Raw genomic sequence first — 26,405 nt, forward strand, 5'->3', positions numbered from 1 at the left:
TACCTGGAGTGTGTTCATGACGCCTTGTGTGTATATCATCCATAGCTTGCTAGTGTAGAAGCTCATACAGTATGTTTGGAAAAGTTGTTTCTTCACCGGAGGACTGCACTTGTTGAATCTTTTGGCAAGCATGTTAGCTATCACACTCAGTACTCTTCTTTGGCTTTCTATGTCATTTTGATCATTTAAGTCATCGGTGATGAAATGCCCCGAATATTTGATTTCGCTGCAGATTTTCAGGTTGGCCTCGCCGAGACGTATGGGTGGAATGACATTGGGACCAGTATTTGCTTTAAATATCAGCAGGGATGACTTTTTAGCATTGTACATCAGCCCGTGACTATCAAAAGCTTCTTATGAATGATGTTATAATATTATTATTAAATATATTTGAAACACTTTGTTTTACAACTTTTTAATTTATATGCCTATTAATTACTACAGCTTTTGAGTAAATCTGCCACAAAACTCTTGATTTCTTTAAAAAAAAATTAGAAAACACTGGTATTAAAGGCAAGGAACTTCAACTACTTAAAAATCACATGAGTAACAGAACACAAAAAGGCAAAATTGATCACCATCCTAGCAAGACACTGCCAATTACATATGGAGTTCCACAAGGAAGCATTCTTGGGCCCGTCTTATTCACTATTTACCTAAATGAACTCAATATGCAAATAGACATATATATATAGTTAGTTATGCGGATGACACAGTTTTACTTTTTAAATCAAAAGACTAACATTAAGGAATAATTTCTATAATAAAGTGAAATTTAAGAATCACGCGAGTGAAAACATGGTAAGACATAAAGTACTTACAATGTTTACACTAAGCATATCGAAAATTAAATTTACGACATACATTATAAATAGCAAGGGACAGTCAAAACACCACACAAACACCAGCAAATTTACAAATAAACAACATCTGCAATTTCCCTTCTCTAGAAGAAACAGACCTAATAAATTACCTAGAAATCATAAATGACCATAATCTAAGATGAACACATTATACCAAATAAATTGCAGATAAACTCCTCAAAATAATACATCATTTCCTCAACCTAAGAAACTTATTTAACTAAAACAAATTAGAACAACATATCTTGAACTTTGTCGATCCATAACAGAATATGGAATCATTATTTGAGAATGAGAATCACACCCAGCTATCGGTCATACTAAAAAAACATAGACTGACTGAAACAGAACAAATATTCAAAATGTTTGACGTACTCGATATAAGACAATTATACATAAAAAACTACTTATTTCAACAAACACAAACTTCCATTGACAAACCAGTTCGACAACGTACAAAAAAAACATAAAATATCAGACGGTAGTCACAAACTTTGGACAAAGACTCTATACTCAAACAAATATAAGGCACCAAATGAATTCAACAATCTTACACTCGATACAAAAAAATATTGAAACAGAAAATTTTATTTTAATTTATTTATTTATTTATAGAATACATGATAATACAATAATACATTTTCTTACATGTGATACATTAAATCACCACACTAGGCGACTGCCTGTCTCGTGGCGACCAATGGTATATAGTTAGTATGTGATGTCTAGTGTTAACATATGAATTAAATATTTATACATGTTTAAAGTATGAAAGATTATATTAGAATGAATTATAATGGAAATAGAAAATATAAAAATGTTAAAGTAGAAAGCAGAAGACAAAAAAAAAAGGAAAATAAAAAGAATAAAGAAGAAATAAAAATAAAAGAAAAACAAAAAAATAAAAAATTTAGAAGTCTAAGACATGCTATTATGCAGGAAAAGATCAAATACATAACTCTCTTTTCTGGTTGTGTAAGTGTACATGCATGTATGAGCGCGTAAATACGCGTGTACACGCATACATCCACACACACACTTATTCATATTTATAGATGCATACATATTCATACAAAGATATACAAATATATACAAATATATATGTATACATACATACATACACATATATATATATGTATGCATACATACATACACACATATACACATGCCTACTTGTACATAGTTGTTTATTCCCTATATCACTCATTTTTTATGACAAAAATTGTTTTCTTATTTTTTTGTATGGTGATAATATTGAGCAATACAATATGAAATAAGATAATATATCACAAACAAAATGAAGAGATGGATTAAAGAGCAAACAAGAAAATATATTACTGAAAAATTCTTAAACGATTCAACAATATAACAAGCGGACAAATAATAAAATAAATATTGCTTTGTTTTTATAACTAACTTTATTATTTTATTTCAATAAATTAACTTTAATTTATTTCATTTAAATTTGTTTATTTTAACGTAATTTGTCATATTTTTTAAATGGGGACTCAGCACTACTAAGTCTTATATTAAAAGATAATACTTTATTAAAAAAATACTTATAATGTTTCAATAAATAAATATAATCAAAATGGCGCTTCAAAGTAATTTCACGGCTTTAGAAGAAGGTACAATATTATAATCACACAGTTTTCAAAACGCCACCACTCGTAAAAGCTAGATTACATAAAGCAGTAAATATCTTTTACAATAAAGGTTACGTTTTTATTATTGCTTTATTCAACAAATTATGATTAACTCAATAAATTGAAAATTCATTTTAAGTTCATTGTTTTCTTCTTATTGTTTAGTTTTTCAAATCGTTTTGTGTACATACCGTGGTATCTCTCAAATTGCCGCGAAATTGAATAATTATATTTCTTTTCCAGAACGTAGAATTTATGGCCATCTCAAATGACATTTTAAATTAGTATCTTAGTAATTGTTTTTCAAATATTTTGAAAGGTAACAGATGTATACAGTTGTAAAGGAGACCAAAAGAAGAACTAACGAACAAATGAACTACAAATGGAGAGTAAAGGAGATGGGAAAGAGGAAAGTTGAGAAGATCGAGGTCAAATAATAGTATCTTGTGACACAAAGGACATTGTAAATTTCTTTGCCGATTTCTTTAAAGGTGTTTATGAGAAAGATATCTCAAACGATCAAATTGCACCATTTCATCTAAGAGAATCTGTCCACTTTCCAGTTCTACGTATAAACGTTGCTGATTTTGTAAGAAAAATAAAAGATTTAAAGACAAAAACGGCTGCTGACCAAGACAATCCAGCTTTTCGGAATAGTAGGTAAATTATAAGAATGGATAAAGAGCTACCAAACTAATATAATTCTTCAAGTAATAAAGTATTCTAACTTGTCATACAAATTCGTGGCTACAAGCGGTGATAAAATAAGCTATAAGAATGTGATAGCACTTAATTAAAAAAAAACCTGGAATAATAATTCTCATTAAATGCATAATTAATTTTAAAAAAAACTAAAATATTCTCGCGTAACGAATAACTTTACAATATATAAAATCTACCACTACCATAACAGTAGGTGAAAAAGATTGCTTGTGTCGTGTGGAGCGATCCGAGAAATCAATTAATAACATAGATATCGCTTGTTTAGTTTCAAAAAGATTATTTTCATAATTTGAAATTTTTCCTCACACAAATTCCCAATTATGAAAATATCACACACATGAAATTACATTGTTAGTTGCCGCGAAATTGAATAAAGTTATTGGTTAGGAAAACATGGGTTTTATTGCCATATCTCGAAAGACAAAGCCAAATAAATTACCGTGAAATTATAACCTTACAGTTAATTGTTTTTCAATCATTTTGAAACTTGATAACGCGGCCTGAAAATGCGGGAGTGCAGATCTACACACTTATGTGGGAAGACGGCCAAAAGATGAACTAACTAAAATTAACTATAGGAGGGAAATGAGATGAGGAAGAGGAATGTTAGGAAGTATCTATATATATGACGAAGAAAATATGATAAACTGAGGATAAAACCCAACTAACCACAAAATGAAAAATTTACAGGAGACTACTTACTTATCATTTTTATTAATTATTAAATACTCGTAATATCAAGCAAAGTCACAATCTGCGTTTGTCGGTTTGTACGCTTAGTTCTTCTTAACTACGTTTTTGATTTTGAGTATTTTGATAGGGTTTTCTGTTATTTAGAAAATTTATTCGGAAAGGTAATAAAACATGCATATTATAATCATAGAAAGCCGAGAAAAGGCGATGTTTTGTGATCAAATCGTAATAAATATTTTCGTGCGTTAACATTGCAAATGCTATTTAAACCTTACGAGACACATCAACATATTGTTACGGAATTGTGTACTTAAAAAGGCCTACAGAAAAGTTTGCAAGGGTATATGCCTATCTCCTACGGATAACTCCCAACAACGCCAGGTACAGGTCACATAGTAATTAAAAAATTGCTTATAACCAAACAATATTTTTTTTATTGGAATAATTTGTGTTGTTTCAAAATTAAATCAGTAACATAATATAGTAACATGTTTGTGATTGATAATGTTTATACAATATGTTTTCATGTACCTTGTTTATATGTTTCTTGATTATGTATATTATATTATATGTACCTTAATTATGTAAATTAATACACAGCACAGTAACAGCGATCAAATTAAGAAACCCACCTAATATTTTTTTATATTGTAACTATAAATTGAATTAATCCAATATGTTATCATGTACCCTGATACAGTGTTCCTTAATTGCATATTACATGTACCTTGATAAAATTTATCAGGTGTTTTCATAAAAAAAACTAATATTCGGGTGTACGAATATGTCTGATAAAGTTTTTATTTTGATTACTTTGATAAATATATATGTATATAGACTATATTACTAGCGTAACTATTAATGTAAAGTATGGAAATATAATTCAAAACAGCAGCGTGTACAAATGTTAACTAAACCAGGCAATTTGGCTGTCCTAAAACGGGAAAATTTCCTAGTTGGACAGCCAAAGCTTCCTTAATATGTATGTAATTATTTGTATCTAATAAATAAATCAAATAAATAAATAAATAAATAAAATAAATAATGTATAGTTTATTTGCGACACGTTTCAGAGTTGAAGATACTTTCAGTATTGCCCTGGTGAAAGATCAAAATTCAGAATTGAAACGCTGCTTGTAAAGCTTTAGCCTTACAAACAACGTTTGTGGTTTAGGCTTTAGTTTGATGACCAAATCTGAATAGTCTTGTACTTCCCCAATTTTCTGTTCCAATTCCCCATCTCCTTCTCCTCACCGCTATGATGACATTCTCACAATCTCACTGTCTCCAGACAAGTTAGAAAAGCTGCGACGCTTGCGCGGTATTTACTTTAAAAATAGTTGACACGAGTTAAACAATAAATCAACTGTTTATTTTAATTTTCGTAAAGTTGTAAAAGCTCCGGCTCACACTTTGACAGTCCTAATGCCCGCTGTGGGTATATATTTGGTTGGAAACAACATCTCCTCAGTCGTGTTTCAGCAGTCATCCACAATGGCAACCTTCAGCAACATGATTTCTGGTAAGAAAACTACATATTATCTCTAATTATACTTCTATTCTTACAACATTATATCCGAAGAATTAGAATCCAATAGAATCTCATAATTGACGGCTACAACAAAACTCAACGCAGAAAACCTGTTAAATTATACTTTAATACCAGCTCTTAGAGGATTAGAGTTGGCAACATGGTGTCACATCTACACACACATGCACATACTTCACCACATCTTTATACAACTATCCTGAAGATGGATTCTGTAATGCTGTCCGAAAAGTTGGCTTAATAAGAAGTTAGCGTAAGGCGGCATAATACCCAAAAAATTATTATTTTGTTGTTAGGACAATTCGGCAACTTAAAATATTTTTTACCATAATGTGGTCGTTGTTATTCTAAAAAGAACAGAGTGAATATTTTAGGAATTTTGATTTTATGGAAGATGGATGGATATATTTTTTATCGTTAATTTTTCGTTTTGTTTTGACTCATTGGGAAATTTTGGGAGATTTTGGAGATAGTCTTCAAAGACACAAACGACCGTACTATTTTTGGGAGGTATATATCCCAGCCTGACAAGGTCTCATAAAAGTAACGCTATCTCATTTTGCATTACGGTGAGAAGACAATTAGTAAATATGATTATTGTGTTAGAAAGAGAGAATATCTCACTTTAATTTTCATTTTAACAAATTAACCGCAAACAAACAAAAACTTTTTTTTAATTTTATGAAACTACATTTAAAATTAAAAATTTTTTCAAGGTTTGCAAATTAATTTTTTTAATGGTATTCGAAATGAAGTAGTTATTATAGTTTTCGGTGTTATTATCTATGTTTGCTTTCTAAAGATTACTATTATTAATTTCATTTCTCTGCTTTCGAGAAAAGTATGTATTTTTTAAATAATACACTATTAGTAACCACTCAGGCCTCTGCCATATTTGGACAGAAGGCTTAGGAGTATTTACACTTTGCAATAAAATCCAAATAAATGAAATACTTAATATAAGGTGATAAAATATACATTAAAAAATTTATTATAAAAAAAAAATACAATTTTTGACTTATTGATATTTTGGATGCGAACTATTTTTGAATTATTTTCCTCCCAATATGCATTCTGATAATTCTCATATGAGCTGTAAATTGTAAAATGTTTAGAGGCTTTTTGAACTTAATCAAAAAGCATGAAAAAAATCCAATTCCCGTTACGATTATTTTATTTTTTCAATTAAAAAAACAGAAAACGTTTAAATATCCATGATATCTATCCGATACAACTAAATGGAAATCATAACAAAACAAAATCTAGCTCAAATTTGTAAATACGATAAAAACAAAACTCATATTGACATTTTGAATTGCTAACGACATAGTTATGTATTTTAAATCTTATTAAAAAAATGTTTTTTCTTCAAACTTTTTAAAACTGTATTTGATATTTTGTGCTGATTTAATACTTGTCTTATAACGAAATCCCTCCCTGCCTCTGGCGTCCGGGTTTCAGGAAACCTTCACACCTTTTAAATCGAATATCTCCCTTGTTCCTGTTAACCTCAAATGTCAGTTTGTTTTCTTTCGCACCGATATTAGAATAACAATAATAACTTACGACATCAGAGTTTTCTACAAAAAACCGTCACCAGAGATGAGAAACATTTTCATATAGGTTAAAATAATATTCAAAAGTTGTAAATACACAGAGGAAACGTACGGATTTTAAATACTGCATATTTATTAAATTATTCGATTTAATGTGAAAAACGGGGCTGCAGGCCTTTAACGAATTAATTGACGAGTTCAGTTATTGACCAGGGCAATTTTGCTTCGAGTAATCTCTTGATTACACGGCATGGCAATAATCTCCCCAGGATCTCAGATTTCGTTGGAGATCACTAAGACGGAACATGCTTTGTGTTTTGCACTCTCAACAGCTGCACCAGTCTCTTCCTGAAGTGGAAGTGTCTATTGTTATTACTGTGTCTACATTATGGTCCAACTAGCTGCTTCAATGATTGTCCGTCCATATTAGCTACCTGTTGTCTGAATGCATCACAGGTAAACGGAGAAATAATATACTTGATATAGTTGCTTTTAATCAATATATTTGTTTTTTTCAGTATTCTTTCTTGCATTTTTTGTGAGCATTGCAAGAGGCAACCCTCAAGATGCTCTTACCAATAGCATCAACCAATTCACCAAGGATTTATTAGAGGTAACGTTTTATTAAGACGAGAAACCTACTAGAGATAACACTGAGATAACTATTCTAAAAAACAATCTATGTATTCTTGTAGTATATCTCACGGTAGTTATCAGTGAGCTGTTTTGGAAAGCCACCTACGAGTTACCTACTTAAGGAATAAGGAACCAGATATAAAGGCTTTTAAGGGCCCTTGGGGTGATATTTCACGAAAAAGGGCAATACTTTTACTATATTTTATGGATTTGAAGAATTGCTTTTTTGAATGGTTATTTATTTATTACCTATAAGGATCTTTAAATATACAGATTAAAACGTTTTTATTATTAGAATTAGTGTTACCATACTAAAAGGATTAAAATATACAATTATATGAGATTTATGTAAAATTTTAACTAATAACTAAAATCGAATATCTATACATGGTTTTTCGGTGCTATTAAAAGCAACAAGTTGTTGAGCAAAGCATTTGATCGAGGTGATCATGAAATTTTACTACTCAAATAATTGGCTTTAAGTTGGCTTTTTGAACAAATGCTTATCTTTTTTACCTCTTATTTTAAATCGAGAAAAAAATATGTATTAATAAATAAATATGAATCGAAATAAATCTTAGCGTTGTCAGGTATTCTCCAAGGGTCAAACCATGTTTCACTGTTTTTCCTCATACTTCGCGGCCGGTAAAATTCGCGTGACATCGACAGCCGCCACACCCTACTTCCTGTTTCCCGCACTGATTTTGCACGGAATAAAACTCCGAGCTCTCTAATTTTAATAAATATCTCCAGTTTTATATGGTTTATCGCATAAATTAATACGAGATTCAAATTGATTAGTTAAAAATAATGATGTAATTTATCATTGGAGAAGAAGACATTACTAACAAATCTAACCAAAAGTCAAACGGAACAAGACATAGAAAATTAAAAAGTGAATGCTGTGACAAATAAGGGCCGAGCAAAGCAAAATTGCAATTCGCTTTATATCCCTAATGCTACGTTTAAACACGACAAAATGTCCGCTAGCCGAGCCACGAATTATGGGAAAGCAACGAAGCAACGTCGTGTTTATACGTAGCATTAGACCTTACATTTACAAAGAAGTAATTTATGTAATATTTTATCAACTGCCTGGGTTTTAATAGATTTATGTGATATTTTATCAACTGCCTGCTCAAATCTGTAAAGAGGGTGTTAAGGGACGTAGATGATTTACTTTAACCATTGATTCCTGGTATTGTTTTGAGTAAAAAATCAAAATTATGCATTGGTTTTTTTAATTTTTTTTTTCCAAAAAATTTTTTACAACAATTAAAAATATTTTTTTCCCAAAAAGAGACTGGAAATTCAGTCGTGTAACCGCTCTATCCCCAACATCGACTCAGCTGTCCAATTCATACGGATTTTCTATCATTTTACAAAACCAATGCGTTGGTAATGTAACTTTTTTAGAGAGGTTAATTTGTGGTTGTGGACCTTTTATGAATAAATCCACGTTTAATCTATATTACAAACTATAAAAGGCTTTTTTCGGTAAAGAACGAGCGATTCAAATTGTTTGGGGATACCTGATTGGATGCATACTGGACATGTATAATTAAGCAATTGATATTATGGTCTTATAAAATGTCTAATATCAAAGAGTAGAAATGTTTAGGTAATGCTGCAAATATACAAAATTAATGGCTGTTATTTATTGCAGACTGTCTACCCGGCCAATAAAAATGACGGCAAAAACATCGTCATGTCCGGAATATCGACGCATATTATTCTGTCCATGGCGTCTCTAGGTGCCGGAGGAAAAACGCTTGAAGACCTGAATCACGGTCTATACATGAACTCGGTATGTATCTCTGCTAGATATATCCAAGAACTTCACCCCATGAAATAAATATAATAATTATTTTAATTTTTATCTTAAGTTTTCAGTACACGCAAATGAATATTTATAATAAGTTATTTCACATCTTAAAAGCTCACACTACTCTGAATGGAAGAAGAGTTTACATAGCAAGTTTTATATTGTTCATGCATAATCTGTGTGAAGTATTAAGGAAATGACAGTTTGATTACACTATTTTTATTTTTTTGAATCAATAACACCTTATAGGTATGAGGCAAATGGGTATAGCTAAGTAATTCATAATTTTCTGACTTGTACCCGGTGTTGCTTAACTTTTCTCTACTTTCTGTAAATATAATGTACATGTGTTATTTATACACATATATATATATATATATAGCCATAAACGTTTTTTTTTCCTTTAATTTTTGTTCTTTAACAATTTATGCCGATACTTTATCACATGTAAAAATAAACTATTGCACTGCGACACACATAAGCGCAATTACATTGCGAACTTCCTGATACAACGGTTTCATACTATGGGAAACCAATATTTAGGTGATGTCGATATATTTAAAATTAACTTTGGGAATTTTGTGGATTACGTAAACCTTTTGCAATAAATTTTTCAAGTGATAGTGAAAACCCTACCAAAATCCATTTCGTAGTTGAGAAGAATTAAGCGCACAAACGGACAGACGCGGATAACGACTGTGTTTTATACTATTTAGAGATCTCTTACAATTATTGATAAAAGACTTAAAAACGTGATTGGGGGATGTTTCTTGATAATTTTTTAGTGAATTCGTAATATATGGGAATGTGCAAAATTATTACAATTCCAATGAACAATTGTTCCGAAATCGTGATAATACGTTCGTGTTTTACTAAAAAATTATTAGTAAACCTATCAATCCATTCGTCGAGGGACTGCAATCTCGTTTTCAACCTTTTAGTCAATTTGTGAAGATTCATAAAAAATAGCCATATTCAATATTAGTGATTTTTCTCCGTTTATACTTAAATAGATTTAGCTTGATTTGTTTCTGTTATCTTAACCAAATGATTTTAATCTACAGACTCTCACAAATGAGTACAAGGAGGTCATCGATGAATTGAACCACTTTAAAAGTGTTTCCGTCAACTTGGCGAATAAGGTGTACTCAGATAAAAATCAACAAGATCTGAAAAACGATACAAAATTTAATTTATTCAACATCTTCCAAGGCGAGTTCGAGAAAATTGATTTATCCAACAAAAATGCAGCAGCCCAAGAGATAAACAATTGGGTAAGATAAACAAATTAAAATTTTATAAAAACAATGCCACAGCCGCCAAGATAAACAACACATTACAAGAACAGATTTTGCCTCGAGGATGTTTTATTATTTATATTCCTACAAGATATAACTTACAGAGCGCTTTCGTGGATCCGGCACTGACTATATACGATTTCATACTATTTTATAGTTAAATGCATATAAAGTCTCATAAAGATATTTAAAAAGTAATTTGAAAATGTGTCTACTTATAGTAAAATGTATATAAAGTGTCTTAAGATATTTAAAAAATAATTTTAATAGGTGTATACTAACATATGTGATAAAACGATATGCCCATTAGCTTTGGAACCGAGAGTCAGTGTCAGTTTTTGGCACCTAGACGTACCTACAACGACGCTGGGGCGAAGTGTAAAATTTTATATATTTTTTACGGGTCCCGTATCCCTAATGTGTATGTTCTTGGCACCTAGACGTACCTACACCGACGCTGGGGCCCAGTGTAGAATTTGATATATTTTTTACGGGTCCCGTATCCTTAATGTGTACCATTTTAACAGCATCCCCAAATATGACATTTTAAGGTATTTATTTCCTATTGGAGCTTTCTGTGTGGAGTTAATGTTAAAATATAAATAGAAATCGATTCCTTGCCGGGACCTCCAGCCCGAGTTCGTGTCTCTAGGCCGGGGCCTCCACACCGAGGCTGGGGCTATAGGCTGGGGCCTCTCGGGCCTAGGCCGATGTCCGGCGCTACCCGAGGCGATGCGTTACGTCTCAATCTGGCACTAGACGTGTATCAGTTACTAAACTAACATCATAAACACGAAGGTGTGTTTGTTTCATGGTTGTTCTTTCACGCCGCAAAGGAGCGGATGAGGACAAGGAAGTGATACAGGCTACTTTCGAAAGCTACGTGGGAAAACTCTTTGTACAGTAATTTCTCCCTAATATCACGCGAACCAAGCTGCTGGCTAAAGCCAAATCTAGTATATTATAAAAAGAATACAGAATTGTAGTTTTGGTGTTAGCCATAAACGTTTTTTTTCCTTTAATTTTTGTTCTTTAACAATTTATGCCGATACTTTATCACATGTAAAAATAAACTATTGCACTGCGACACACATAAGCGCAATTACATTGCGAACTTCCTGATACAACGGTTTCATACTATGGGAAACCAATATTTAGGTGATGTCGATATATTTAAAATTAACTTTGGGAATTTTGTGGATTACGTAAAAGACTTTAAACACTATTCCTAAATGGAAGTTATATTTTTGTAAACCAGTCAAATTGCTGTATTTTTTGATTTATGCTCTTGTTTTTTTTTTAATTTTGTTTCTAGCATTTATTATTTTTTAATGTAATTAATTTTTATTATTTCTTTCTTATGTTTCAAAATTGTAATTAAAATTTTACCACCTGCATGTAAAAGCTTTTTGGGCATTAAATATATAAAAAAATAATAAAAATAAACATGTAAAGAATTCTGTTTCGTTGTTTAGGTTAAGAATCAAACCAAAAATTCGATCCAGCACTTAATTCCAGCCGAGTCTTTGGGCAGTGACACCGATCTTCTGCTCGTCAATGCCATCTCCGTTACGGTTGGTAAACTCACATGATATAGAGTTATAAAGCATGGGTACTACCTATTCTTAATGATTTTTACAAATCAAATAATTAAGTTGGATCTTGTAATGGCAATAAGCATTGTAGTCCAATCAACACGGAGAAAACTCAGATCAACTTCCAGGAAGAAAACAATTATGGAATGTAATTAAAAACAAACTAAGCATTTTGTTGGTTGTGATTAACGCAAAGTAAACTCTAACATAAACTTGCACACACTATATACAAAAATAAATAGTGTGTTCCCCATAGATAGGCATAGAGAAGCAAAATTGTTAAGAAAATCAAATGTACGTCCCGTGATAAATAAAGAGGCATCCAACTAAAAACGTCCAATTTTGATAACATATTTTCAAATCTACTGTATTTTTCTGAAGCCAATTAATACATATTTCTCTCTTTGAAAATCTTTCAGCCTTTTTTCCGCGATAGGCGTCCATCTTAATTTATTTTGTTTATACATATTATATATTATTTAAATATTTAATAATTTTTATGAATTAATTGTTAGTTAATTACTGATTTTATTGTTTTGTGTCGCAGGCTGAGTGGGATAAGAAGTTCGACCCGAAGTACAACACGGAAGAGAATTTTAATACCACCAATGGCGTGATAGCCGTGAACATGATGAACCAATTAGAGATTTTTAATTATGCAGAAGATAGTAAAAGTGATTCAAAGGTAATATTTTGACATCCCTCAGTCAGTTGTTAAACTAACATTCTCGGGTCACTAACAACTAAAAATAGTTTGAAAAACTGTAAAAAAATAGAAGATGAGTTTTCAAAACGATGATGCCTGAACCTGATTTTTTTCAATTTACAATATATTTATTTATATACATATTCATCAAAATTGCTTGCAAAACTTTTAAATTATTTAATTAATCCTCAGATCTTGATGATGCCTTTTAAAGGAAAGGAGATGTCCATGGTCTTCTTCCTGCCCAACCAGAAGCAAAGTCACGCAGCCTTGGATGAGAAATTTGCTGACGGGGACTCCAACATTGATTTCTATATTAAACAGTTGAAGCCCGAATTGGTCGACGTATCTCTGCCCAAGTTCAACATCGGGACCAATGTTGACCTCCAGTCCGCCTTGTTCAATGTGAGACTTATTGTTTAGAATCCTGTTCACAATATTCTTCAAATTTATTCTACCAACTCCAGTCCATAAACATTCCTCTCCAGTCTTCAGCCATGCCGTTCTTCTTCAATACACTTCCAGGCAGTCAGACCACCTCTTCATTGGATCCCTTTTGGAGCGTTTCCACTGGGGCACCCATCCATCGATGGTTTTATTGTTGATTTAGCATTCTTTCTTCTTGTTAAGCACATTGGAGTCTTGAAGAAACACAGAATCTTACGATGGTTCCATTCTCAATTAGATTTTCGTGTTAATGGTTTATTTAAATTGCTTTTAACCGTAGTAGTTCGGTGAAGAAACCAAACAATTTTTATTTAAAATATTGGGAAATTTGTTACTCTGATGTGGGGTAGGCACTCAGTGTACTTTACCACATACTTTCACATTACAATTTTTAATAATTAAATTAACTTAATACTTTCATTGCCATCAGCTCGGCATGGGCAGCATTTTCACAAACGAAGCGGAATTCGACAATTTCCTTGTTAACGTGAATCTGAAAGTCAATAAAGCCATCCACGTGGCATCCATCGATGTGAACGAGAAGGGAGTAACAGCTGCTGGCGGTAGCTCTGGTAAGTCTTACATGGTTCTATCATTTTTTGCAACTTATATTGAATTTAGTGTTTTTTTATATATTTTCAGATTCCATTGTGGAAAGATTTTAAATTTGAAAAATGAGTGACGTTACATGTATGTGATTAATGCTGTAATGTGTTACTTATTAATCACATTAACAAAACTGGAAAAAAAAAATTTTTCAAACGATTTGGCAAATATAAGTATTTTTTTTTTTTCATTTTTTCTGTTTTAAATTATAAAATCAATTTTTCAAGATTTCGGAGGCAACTTTTGCAAATATTTGCAAGTACAAAAAATTAATAAAAAACATTCCAGTAAACAAGGTGCTATACAAGTGTGATGAAATTTAGAATAATACGATTAAAAGAATATTTTTAAAGTTTTAAAATTAATTATGTTTGATAAAAATTTACCCAAAAAACACCTTTTATAAGACGTTTTTATTTAATACCGACACCATTGTGACGCGTTATTTCAGGTCTTCTGATTTCACGTGAGAAATCGCACACCAGGAATTGATTTTGGCTTATGGTTTGAAACATGGTATATTATTATTTTTTTTAGATGTCTACCCTACTAATAAGATGTCATTATCAGACAACAAAAAGACTTTCGATGCCAATCATCCATTCTATTTCGCGGTGGTAACATCCGACAATAAAATCATCTTGACTGGGAAATACACTGGTATTAAGAACAACTAAGCGTAAGTTGTCATTGACCCGATTATAACAATAAAACCATATAATTATTTCAGTAACAGTAACAGGAGCAGTTTCAACTAACAGTAAGTGGACAGAGAAATTCCATTTTGCTCTTTTTCTTCGACTGTTCACTATCAAAATTAATAAATAAAATCTGAAGCACTTTTCATATGTTTCTTTCTTTTCCAGGATTAACAGTTTCCGCCTTCAGCGCTATTATTTCTACAACTCCTCGATGTAAATGGACAATCGGGGATCCTCGTCGTGGGGAGAATTACAAACTTTCAACTTTTTCGTGCTATTCAACAGAAATGTATATACATTTAATAACCTGTATGTAATGTGAAATAAATTTTTAATCTGATTTCATTATTTCTAGTTTGATTTAATATTTATATTTAAAAATATATCATTATGCTAACATATGCATTCATACTATACTTGAGATAGTCATTATGGTTTTCATTTATTTAAACTATTTATTTATTTACGCTGCAAGTACCTTTAATACAAATAAATAAATTATGTACCGGTTTGTAAGATGCTCTTTATGCTAAGAAAGATATTTACTTCCGATAAGTTGCTCTATGCTAGAAACCCTGATGAAATGAGCTGATTAATAGGTAACATTACTAAAAACTATCCACTGATGTACCTGGTATAACATGCAAGTTTTTACTATGAAATAATTGTGGCTAAAGGATTACAAAAAATAAACGACAGGAAAGGAGGTTCTAGTATTATTAGTAAACTCTCAGATACATATTGTACAACGAAGTAATTAGCGACAAATGTCAAAATTATACATTTAATTTAAACTTTGGATAAACATCAATAAGTCAATTAATTGGCAACTTTAAACATGTAAATATCTCTTGTTACTATTGACAAAGACACAACAAATACCACGCAACAAAAGAATTCAACAATCTTACACTCGACACAAAAACTGAGTGAAACAAAAAACATTTCACAAAAAAATAATGATTTGGATTAAAGAGCAAAAAAGAAGATTTATTACAAAAAAAAAATTTAAAATATTAAATAATATAACGTTTTTATAATTAACTAAATTATTATATTTAAAAAAATTATTTTACTTTTTTTTATATTTATTTTATTTCCTAATACTTGATATGAATTCGTTAAATTTAACATAATTTCCATATATTATATTTCAGTCAATTCTTAAATATTACACAATCTGTCACATAAAATTGTAAAATAGGGGCCTCAGAACAATTTAGTGAATTGTTTTCTATTTATTATTTCGTTTTTAAAATCGTTTTCATCACATACCTACATTATTCAGGGTTTTGTATTTTTTTATTTCAAATGAAGAGGATTTCCTCTGTATGAACGAGCCAAAAATGCATACGTTTTGTGGAAATCCAGTTCCGTTTAATAAGAGTGGGTTACCATTTAAATTTTTATAACTTTTCTCATAAAACCGTGCGTCTAACCTCTTCTCGTTTCCTACAGTACGTCTAACTCTAATATTGTAGTCGTTACATGTATGTTTTAATCTTTCGGACCTTAAATTAAATTCGAGAACATGAAATAGTTTCATGATTGCATAAATCAGTGAAGTATTTAACCGACATGCATAGGGTATCGGGTTTCGGGAATTTCCTGCCATCTCAACTCTGGGATCGTCTCCGCCTGTTTTGATAATAATAATAATTTATTGAGGGATCAGTAGAATTTATAGGTCCAATTAGAATTTCTACCGAGCCAAACCCTCTGATATGAAAATATCTGGAGTAGGTGAATTATTTTCCCATTTGATCTTTGGTGATTTGACTTGTTGTTTTTGTATTATTTTGTATTTATTATGCTTATATAATGCACTTGCATAATGTGGATTGACTAGATTCTAGAGAAGCTTAGTTTGTAGATCTCCACAACCAGGAACTTTATGTCTTCTGTGCAAAGGAGGACGGTCCGTCGGTTGACAATTCAGTGTTAACATTTAGGGAGGGGACCAAAACTGAACAAATTGCAAGGACTTTGCTAAAAGGAGGAAGGAATGCAGAGAGAGTAGTTAAACTAAACTGATTTAGCTATGTAGGGTGGAACCAAGTAAGTTTTATACTGGGATTGGGAGAAGGCTAACAGGGTGAGTTTTTTTAATATTATTTATTAAATTCCAGAAGACCCTTTAAAAGCGAAGAACAGGAACCAGGTTTACAACACCTGCCACCCAAATAATGTTTTCATTAAAGGAATGCGCTAGACAAGATTATGTATCAGCTTTAAGAAGGAGACGGGCCAATGACCTTTCATTTGTAGGCCGATAACATTTGAATTAGGGAATGCCTCGGTCCGGGGGGGTCATATTGAGAATTTACCTACCTGCCGATCTGTTATTCTTTTAAAAACTTTACGAATCAAATCGTGGCGTTGTCCCTGTGATAGGTATTGAATCGAGGACGAAAACATTAAATACTTATTACAAATTAGGCCAACCAATATAAATTCGCAGTATAAAAATACCTATCTATAAATACCTATATATAATCTACAGAGTACTTATCACAACACTGGCGTACACTTGAAACAGCGAACACCACCAGCCGGGAAAAGATGCAGGGTACACTCAGTCAAATAGGGGGGGAAGTTTCGCTAGCGTATGACCGCCTGAATAGAAAGCGATCAAATGCAACCAAACAGAACAAATATGAATACTTATCTTCTGTTATTTGACTTTCTAATTTACAAATTGGGATACACAAGAACAAATCTAGAGTCAAAAAGGCGAGATGGTAATCTCCGAAATAAAACTACCAACCGAACAATTTTTCTCAACAGGTTCCCTTTCGAGAGGTAGGCAGCCTCATTTTATAAAATGCCAAAATCAAACCAATTATCCGTTTATACCTACCAGAGAGGATAGGTATTCAATAGAAGATACCCATACCTAATACACGAGGGTGCTAGTAACCTCATAAAATAATTACTGGAACTAGATATTAAAAAAAAGACAGTCCTCATCCTAAATTTGGCATTTCTAGTAAACTTTACATATATCTCATATGATAATTGGCTGAATGGGTAAGCACACAACTTATCCATAGAAGCGGACATAATGTCGACAAGATCGTCGTGTGTTATCTGTGTTATTGACCTAGAAAGGGAGGTAAGTTCCCGACGACGTGAAATTTACAGCGTTTTCTGGAGGTGGCATGTAACTTGAGACCTTACGTGTCACATTTTCGCGACTAGATTCGTGACAAGGGATTTCATGGTTTTCCCCTTCTACATTCAGTAAAGTAGATTTTCCTGGAGGTATAATGAGGTTGGAGCATTTCTGAAATTGGTAAGAATACCTGGTTTTCTTTATTCTGGCGTGAAGGTTGCCAATTTGGAACAAGGGGAGACCCCGCGAAAGCCCGTCTGACCCGGCCGGTTCGGATATCCAGACAAGTAGATATCGATTGCCTTGTTCTAATTATCATCCATCAGATTTGTTTGGTAAAGTGGAGAAGCCAACTTAGCTTGAAGAAATTCATTTCCGTTCCTCTCCTTTCCCTCCCAAAATATACATATGGATGGCGCCGACAACAAACACCATAAATTTATCGTATTTATATCACATATACAAAATCTAACACTTTATCATACTCACATTACCCTACGACAGGTAGGATCACGTAGCTAGTTGGAGAGCAGGCGAGACAGAAAATGAGGTTTATGAAATGGCTCTAAAACACAGCGGTAATGGATTCAACTCACTCTATCTCAAAAGAACCGAGGTATACCACACACATACATAGATAATCAGGTTTCTATACCGAGAAACAAAAAACCAACACAACGTTCGGTGAGACCTTTTTATACTGAACCGTCACGTAAAATAATTACGTTCAAGGTCGTTAAACACGTAGACAAACTAGGATGCACACAATTGAAGGGGTGTGTAATAAAAAGAGGAGCAAAGGCTTGTATAGACGACAGGGAGGATATTCCTACCCCGGATATATACATAATCAAAGCCTTATGGAAAAGTTACCTATGGGACTTAAAAAAAATTCATCGCTGAAAGAAAACTTTGAAAAGTGCAGATCATTACAAACTAGATGGTAAATATTAATAAATTGAAGTGAAAAACTAGGGCCTATTATATCTGAATATTTTCTTTGGAATTCGTCACACTTTTGTAATAAAGTTGCTTCATCAACGTGTAATAAAAATGTTGGTGTTAGAAAATCGAATATATGACAGACGGCACTCATACCAATAAAACGTGTATCTAATTGAGATATTACAGTGTCTAGTACATTATTCAAAAACTCGATTTTAAATATTTTTTCTCGGTTTGGAAATCGGTGATCAGCAGCTAATTCATCAAAATGTTTTTTAACTTTTCTTTGCCTTTTTTCTTGAAAATGGGTGTCAATACCATATTTTTTTGTAGTTTCACTGGCTTTGCACTTGAATAATTTGAAATCATTTCTATAAATTTGCACCTTTGCTTTGTTCTCTGCTAAAACTTTACTTGCCTTGCCCAAATTGATGTCGCATTTATGTTTTGGATGCATAATTGAAGTCGTTCAATACACTGTGCATGAATTCGCAAAGCAACACGAACTCGAAATTTAGTATTTTTGTTTTAATACTCTCTGCTTCACTTCGCTCATCTTTATTAGGACTCTTTAGAACTATTTCTGATAATGCTTTGATAATATCAAAATAACGAAGTTTTATTGGAGATATCGTATCGACCCTCTATTTAGTCGTATCCATTATGATGGCAAAATACGGTGACGCTCTAATTTGTTCTAATAGATGGGTTTCAAGTTTGGTCCCCAAGCTCTCAATCATTTCATTTTGAATTGTTGCACTCAGATATCTTAAAGATCCTAAAAACATAAAAAAACACAATTTCAAAAAAGTCAAGTCAAGTTAAACAAAATAAAACGATAAAAAAACTTAGAAATAATAATTATTACCTTTGGGCATATCCAAACTTGCCGCAAAATGTGATCATATCGGGCGACAAGCTCTACAAAGGACAAATACAGACAGATGGTATCCTTCCTCACTTAAGTCTTCTTGATGTCCTCTCAAAGCCAAAGAGAGTCTTAATTTGGTAGGCGGGAATGGGTACCGCCGCCCTAGGAACCATTTATTGGATGACCAACACCTCTGCCACAGGTCACCCCAAGTGATTCGCTACGTTTGGTGACTTAGCAGGGGTGTCCGGGTTCATGGGTTAAGGTTTTCCCAGGTCTTGGTGACGGGTGCGTCGGCCCACCTTCTGCGTGGCGGGCCGGTTGAGAGATGCTGATTGAGAGAGACCCTTTACAACCGGTTACCGCTGTCCGGGCCGCTCGATAGTACAGGGGCCCGACCCTCAGGCTCACGACTAAGGGTGGGCTGCCCCATCAGCGAGTGAAAAAACCCTACCACTGTTGTTGTGTCGGTTCGTGACCGGAAGGAACCCAGCAGCAGCGTTTGGGGCGCATTGGATGCCCTCTCCAGCCGGACTCTCCCAGCCTATCGCCTAGCACCGCAGTGAGTGGGCTGGAACCAAACGCTCATCACTCCTGGACAGCCTGAACCCCAGATTCCTACCCACCCATCATACCTTTCCTTTCCAGACCTTTCTTACACCTCAAACCCTTAAAAAAAATTTAAATCATGAATATACATCTCCTTCAAATTATCAAAAAATTAACAAAATCAACAATAGAAAATAGCTAAAAAGTGGTCAATTCATCTAAATCGAAGATTGCGCACTGTCCAGTGTATTTCTTTTCACAAAAAGTGTGTTTTTTGCACCAAAAAGAGTTTTTTGTTTTTCCTCGAGAGCTTGTGTCATAAACTCAAAAATCGGTGCCATAGTTCTTGAATATCAAAGAGTGAAGATCTCAAGTGTAGCAAAGTTATCCATCCTTAAAGGAAACAATTATTCAATAGTGCTCTTTTAGTGTGAATTTCACGCTCAGCGAATTTAGAATGAATACTCAATGTACTGCATGCGAAAAAAACATTGAAGTTCCGGCCGACTTTATAGCATGTTCTGTATGTGAAGATGGATATCACATTTTGTGTGCGGATATAGTGGAAACTTCTCGCCGAGGTGCAAAAAATCAATCTCAATCGCAACAATGGAAATGTAAGAAGTGCATTAAAATTCCAAAATCAACTAAACAGAAACTTATCGATAATAACATGAATGAACTCAATCAAGACCTGACACCTGTTGCCAAAAATCAAAAACGAATTGCACAAACAGCGAAGCTTACAACCACACCTACAATAACCAGTGAAAATCTAGCTTCATCATTCACAGATGGCTCTAATCAGCCGTTAACATTGGAAATATTCTTGAAGGAACTTGAAAAATTTAAAACAACAATGATTTCTTTTGTAGACAATAAACTAAGCATCTATGATCACAAATATGAAGAAATATTAAAACAAAACAATGATCTACTAAAGTCATTCCAATTCATGGCGGATCAACAGGAAGATCTAAAAAAGCATGTGACTTCTATGGAAAAATTACAGGTTAAAGATAATGCCGATCTAATCGAATTAAAAAACCAAAACAACATTTTAATTAATACAATCTCACAACAAGACGTCAAAATCGACAGACTAGAATATATGTCTCAAATATGTAATATTGAAATAAGAGGCATTCCAGAATCCATCTCTAATAACTATTTAGAAATTTTCAATAAAATAACAAAAATTATCAACTTTGAGGACTCTTCAGGAAATGTGAACTCGGTAATAAAAAAAATCTATAGAATGGGGCCTAAAATTGCTGAAAAAAATCCCAGATCAATCATTGCGACCTTTAATAACACACTAGATCGAGATAATTTCTTATGCAAAATAAAAACATACACAAAGGCCACAACTCCCAGCACAAATAAATTAAATACATACGATCTAGGAGTATCGCAAGATGCCCAACGAATATATATATCGGATCACTTAACACAAAAAGCAAAATTCCTCCTAGGACAAACTAAACGATTCGCCAGAGAAAACAATTTTAAATATGCATGGACATCTTCAGGACGTATCTTACTGAAGAAAATTGACAGCTCAAAAATCATAACAATAAATAATGCCAATGACCTGCAACGTTTAAAAAGTCAATCTATCTGACTTCTATTTAACTCTGTCATTATGGCTGTTAATGAAGATATCATTTCATGTTCTCATATTGTCATATATTGTTATAGAATATTTATATACTCATTTATTTTTATCACAATCAGTAAGATCTCATGCAACCTCATACTTCTAGTAAATCTATATAAATCTGGGAAAAAAATAAATGAATATATCTATATTCCTTTTATGGTCAGATTCTGGAATAGTTCGCAGGTAATTGTAACTTCTTTTTCTATTGCAACACACCCGTCGCACCTACATATTTACAGATTGAGTACTCACCGTGCTCTGATTAAGAATAATAAGTCGGTAATTATGAAATTCATTACTTGTTCATTTAAGACTCATTTCATAATTTTCAATAGGATAATGAATAAGCAATGTGATGTATTCTATATTTACCTACCACCCTTAGCTGTTGTTATCACATATAATTTGTCATTAGGTAATAACATACAAATAACAACTGTGCATATACCTGAAAAAAAAATTTTTCATTGCAAATACCTACGCACTATTTTGGCCACATCGCTGTGTATTTCAAATGTTTTTGTATGTATTTATTTTATGTCAACATATTCTTTGCAACATCTTTACAACTTAAGTACGCTCCATGCTCTGAGCTATATTTTTTTGTTAATATCATTTAATAATTGTTGTTTTGTTAATATCATAAAATCATTGCAAATACCTGCGCACTATTTTAGTCACATTCTGTTTATTTCTAATGTTATTGAATGTATTTGTCATTTTAGTTGCGTTCTTGATGCTAACTTATTTATCTTACCAATCTATTACCACCAAAAGATCTACTACCACTCTATAACCACTTTTATTGCTATCATTCACTTTATTATAAATATTTACTTTAAGATTGATAATTATGTAAACATAATTTCCTTCGTTTGTACCTTCACGGGATATACCTACATTTTCGACAAGTTTTCACGGGCTCAAATTAATATACACCCATTATTATTCTTATTATTATTATTAATTACATCGCATATTATTTGCTTTTGTTTTATGAGTCACACCACCAACAGCAACATGCATAAAAAAGTATTAATATGGATTCTATATTGGATGAAGAACTAAATGACGACAAGGAAATCAATATCAACATAGATGACCCATCAGTATGTAATGAATTTCTTAACCATTCTGCTCTCTCTATATATTGTATGAATATAAGATGCATAAAAAAAAATTTCGATGATACTATAGCTGTTCTCGACGCAATACAACATAGATTTGGCATTATCGTTTTTAGTGAGGCTTGGTTGAAAGATTCAATCTATATCCCAAGTATTACTGGATATTCATCACATAGCACCAAAAAAAATTATTTACAAAATGATGGAGTTGTCGTTTACACTCGGAATGATGTCATAGTTTCTGTTGAAGAAATAACTATTCCACATGCCAACTGTCTTAAATTACAACTACCTTATAATGTATGTGTTTTAGCAGTTTATAGATCTCCTTCTCAAGCACACATTGATACCTTTCTTGACCACCTAAATGACTTACTACGTTCTGTATCAACCCATAACCATGAAGTGATTTTATGTGGTGATATAAATATAAATATTCTGGATATGAACAGCATAAAAAGTGAACAATATCTTTCACTTTTGATTTACCACGGTCTAAAACCATTAATTATTTCACCGACTAGAGTAACATCAAGTACTGAGAGTTGTATTGATCACATTATGGTTAAGTCAAAAGACGATCCTCAGAGTGCTGTATTCAGGACCAGTATTACAGACCATTTTGCTACATTATTGAAATATCCTAAATCCAGAGTAACAAAATCAAAAAAAATAGACGTAAAGCTTAGACTAACTGTGGATAATGACCTACTAAATTCGACACTGAAAGAGGAAACATGGGATACAGTCTTATCCACCAGTGATGTCAATACTGCAGCTGATAATTTCACAAGACGTCTAAAATTACATATTGGAAATTGCTCATATACTAAGAGAATCCATTGTAATAAAAAGCACTTGAAACCATGGATAACTTCTGGAATTGTTAACTGCCTCATTAAACGTGACAAATTACACAAGAGTTGTCGTAAAGAACCAAATAATATCGAACTGTTTGCACATTATAAAAGATACAGAAATTGGTGTTCTAAAATTATAAAAACGACCAAACAGACATATTATAAAGGGAAGCTTCACGAGGTAAAAGGAAACATAAAGCAAGAATGGAAAATAATAAAACAAGCATTGGATTTGCAAAAGGAATCAGTGCCCATAAATAAACTGAAAGTAAATAATAACATTGTATCCATAAATGATAATCCAACAGTCATTACTAACCATGTGAATAATTTTTTTAGTGATATAGGTCAAAATTTTGCTAATCTTTTGTGTAGTGCAAATAACACCAGTGAAGAATCTTTAGTAAAAAATTATAATCCAACACAATCTATGCAAAATGCCTGCTTTGAATTCAAACCAACGAATTGTAATGAAGTTTTAAATGTGATTAATGAGCTGAAATCAGGTTTTTCGAGTGGAAATGACAATATAAGTGCAATGGTCTACAAACAAAATGCTTCTGAACTAGTAATACCTATTACACACATTGTAAATGTTAGTTTTGAGAATGGCTTGTTCCCTAATCATTGCAAAAATTCCAAAGTTATTCCTTTATTTAAAGGAGGAGATAACAAAGATGTAAATAACTATCGACCTATCTCCTTGCTAAATACGTTATCAAAAATAATAGAGAAATTAGCTAAAATTAGGTTAATGTCTTATGTAAAAAGATATGAAATTCTCTCAGATAATCAATTCGGCTTCCGAGAGAACATGGGAACAAGTGATGCTGCATTAAAAATTATCACCACAGTCGTAGAAGCTCTTGATACTGGCAATAAAGCAATGGCCGTCTTTTTAGACTTGTCTAAGGCATTTGATACCGTATCCCACGGTTTACTCTTAAAAAAACTCAGTTCAATGGGTATTGTTAATAAATCTTTAGATTGGTTCAGATCATATCTTGAAAATAGAACACAGAGAGTAATAATTAATGATCACATTAGCTCAAATAAATCAATTGTATATGGTGTTCCTCAAGGTAGTGTTCTGGGTCCAATTCTATTTTTGTTATATATTAACGACCTCTGTAAACTGAAATTTTCTGGATCTTCAATTGTATTTGCAGATGACACTGTCTTGGTGTTTGCTGCTGACACGTGGAACGAAACGTATGCTAAGTGCGAGGCAGGATTAAGGGCAGTCAAAAATTGGCTTGATCAAAATTTGTTAACCTTAAACATGAACAAAACTAAATATATTACTTTTAGCATTTCCTCTGTAAATCAACCATCTTTGGAACGTTCATTAAAAATACATTGTTGTGTGCAGGAGTGTAACTGTCAATCTTTGGAAAGAGTAGACAACATCAAATACCTGGGTTTAATTATTGATAAAAATTTAAAATGGAACAATCACATTACTACATTAAGAAACAAAATAAGAAGTCTAGCCTACATTTTCAAAAATCTAAGAAACATATTGGACAAAGTTACATTAAAAACTGTATATTATGCTCTAGTTCAATCAATGCTTTCATATAATGTTGTCTGTTGGGGTTCTTGTAACAAGACTACCTTAGAGCCTTTGAATGTTGCGCAAAAATTAATTTTAAAAATAATGTATAAGAGAAATTTTATGTATCCATCAAAGTTATTATATAGTGAAAGCAAAATTATGACAATAAGGCAGTTGTACATAATACAGGCTCTCTGTAAATTTTTCAACAACACTATTACTGCCAAAAGATCTCAACAAGTGCGCAGCACTAGAATGGGTTCTTCTTTAATGTATCAGCCGGTGTATACCAGAACATCCTTCGGACAAAGGAGTTTTTCATATAAAGCTCCGTTGCTATATAATATGCTTGGAGAAAATATAAAAACTATAGGTACGTTAAATTCATTCAAGAAAATGGTCAAAATCTCCGTACTAGCTGAGAATGATGATTTTGGATCACCCATGTTGTCGCTTATATCATAATTCCTTGTGGAAGCTCTGTTTCGATACAATCCTTATTTACTTACTGCGCATGCACTTATTTACTTCTAAAATAACTTTTGGTTATTTATTATTATGTTACTTATTATTATTATTATCTACTTAATTATCGTATTAATATTTACTTTAATTATTGTCTAGCTAAAATATTTACTTACTTACTTTTTATTATAATATTATCTACTTACCTATCGGTTATTATTTACCTTTTTTTATTTAGTTATTTTTTATTTTTTCTTATAATCTATTATTCATACTATCCATGTTGTAATTGTAAGTATGGTTTCCCTATGCTTGTGTCTGATAAGCCAGCACAGGTACCTTGTACTTTAGTTAACAGAAGAATATTATTGTTGCCAACTTACTTAATAATGCTTCTTTTGTTGACTT

At 32.2% G+C, this 26,405-nt stretch overlaps 1 protein-coding gene across 1 annotated transcript; it reads left to right on the plus strand.

Annotated features, from left to right (window-relative positions):
- The first annotated feature begins 5,419 nt into the window (after positions 1-5,419).
- LOC149411021 (antichymotrypsin-2-like) lies at positions 5,420-17,056 on the plus strand. Its single transcript, XM_089647621.1, has 9 exons — positions 5,420-5,447; positions 7,549-7,643; positions 9,333-9,473; positions 10,556-10,765; positions 12,265-12,363; positions 12,932-13,069; positions 13,283-13,495; positions 13,968-14,109; positions 16,974-17,056. Exons 1-9 carry the CDS (start codon positions 5,420-5,422, stop codon positions 17,054-17,056), a joined length of 1,149 nt encoding a protein of 382 aa, XP_089503747.1.
- Positions 17,057-26,405: the final 9,349 nt, after the last annotated feature.

This window comes from Hesperophylax consimilis, chromosome 26, assembly GCF_061612785.1.
Source record: "Hesperophylax consimilis isolate HC1 chromosome 26, BYU_Hcon_1.0, whole genome shotgun sequence".
NCBI lineage: Eukaryota > Metazoa > Arthropoda > Insecta > Trichoptera > Limnephilidae > Hesperophylax > Hesperophylax consimilis.

Bases quoted from the DNA above. Each gene is read 5' to 3' on its own strand.
- LOC149411021 (XM_089647621.1), top strand. From the start codon at position 5,420: ATGGCAACCTTCAGCAACATGATTTCTG. The intron at 12,364-12,931 runs GTTGGTAAACTC...TTTGTGTCGCAG, and splicing joins TCAATGCCATCTCCGTTACG to GCTGAGTGGGATAAGAAGTT. The intron at 13,496-13,967 runs GTGAGACTTATT...CATTGCCATCAG, and splicing joins TCCAGTCCGCCTTGTTCAAT to CTCGGCATGGGCAGCATTTT.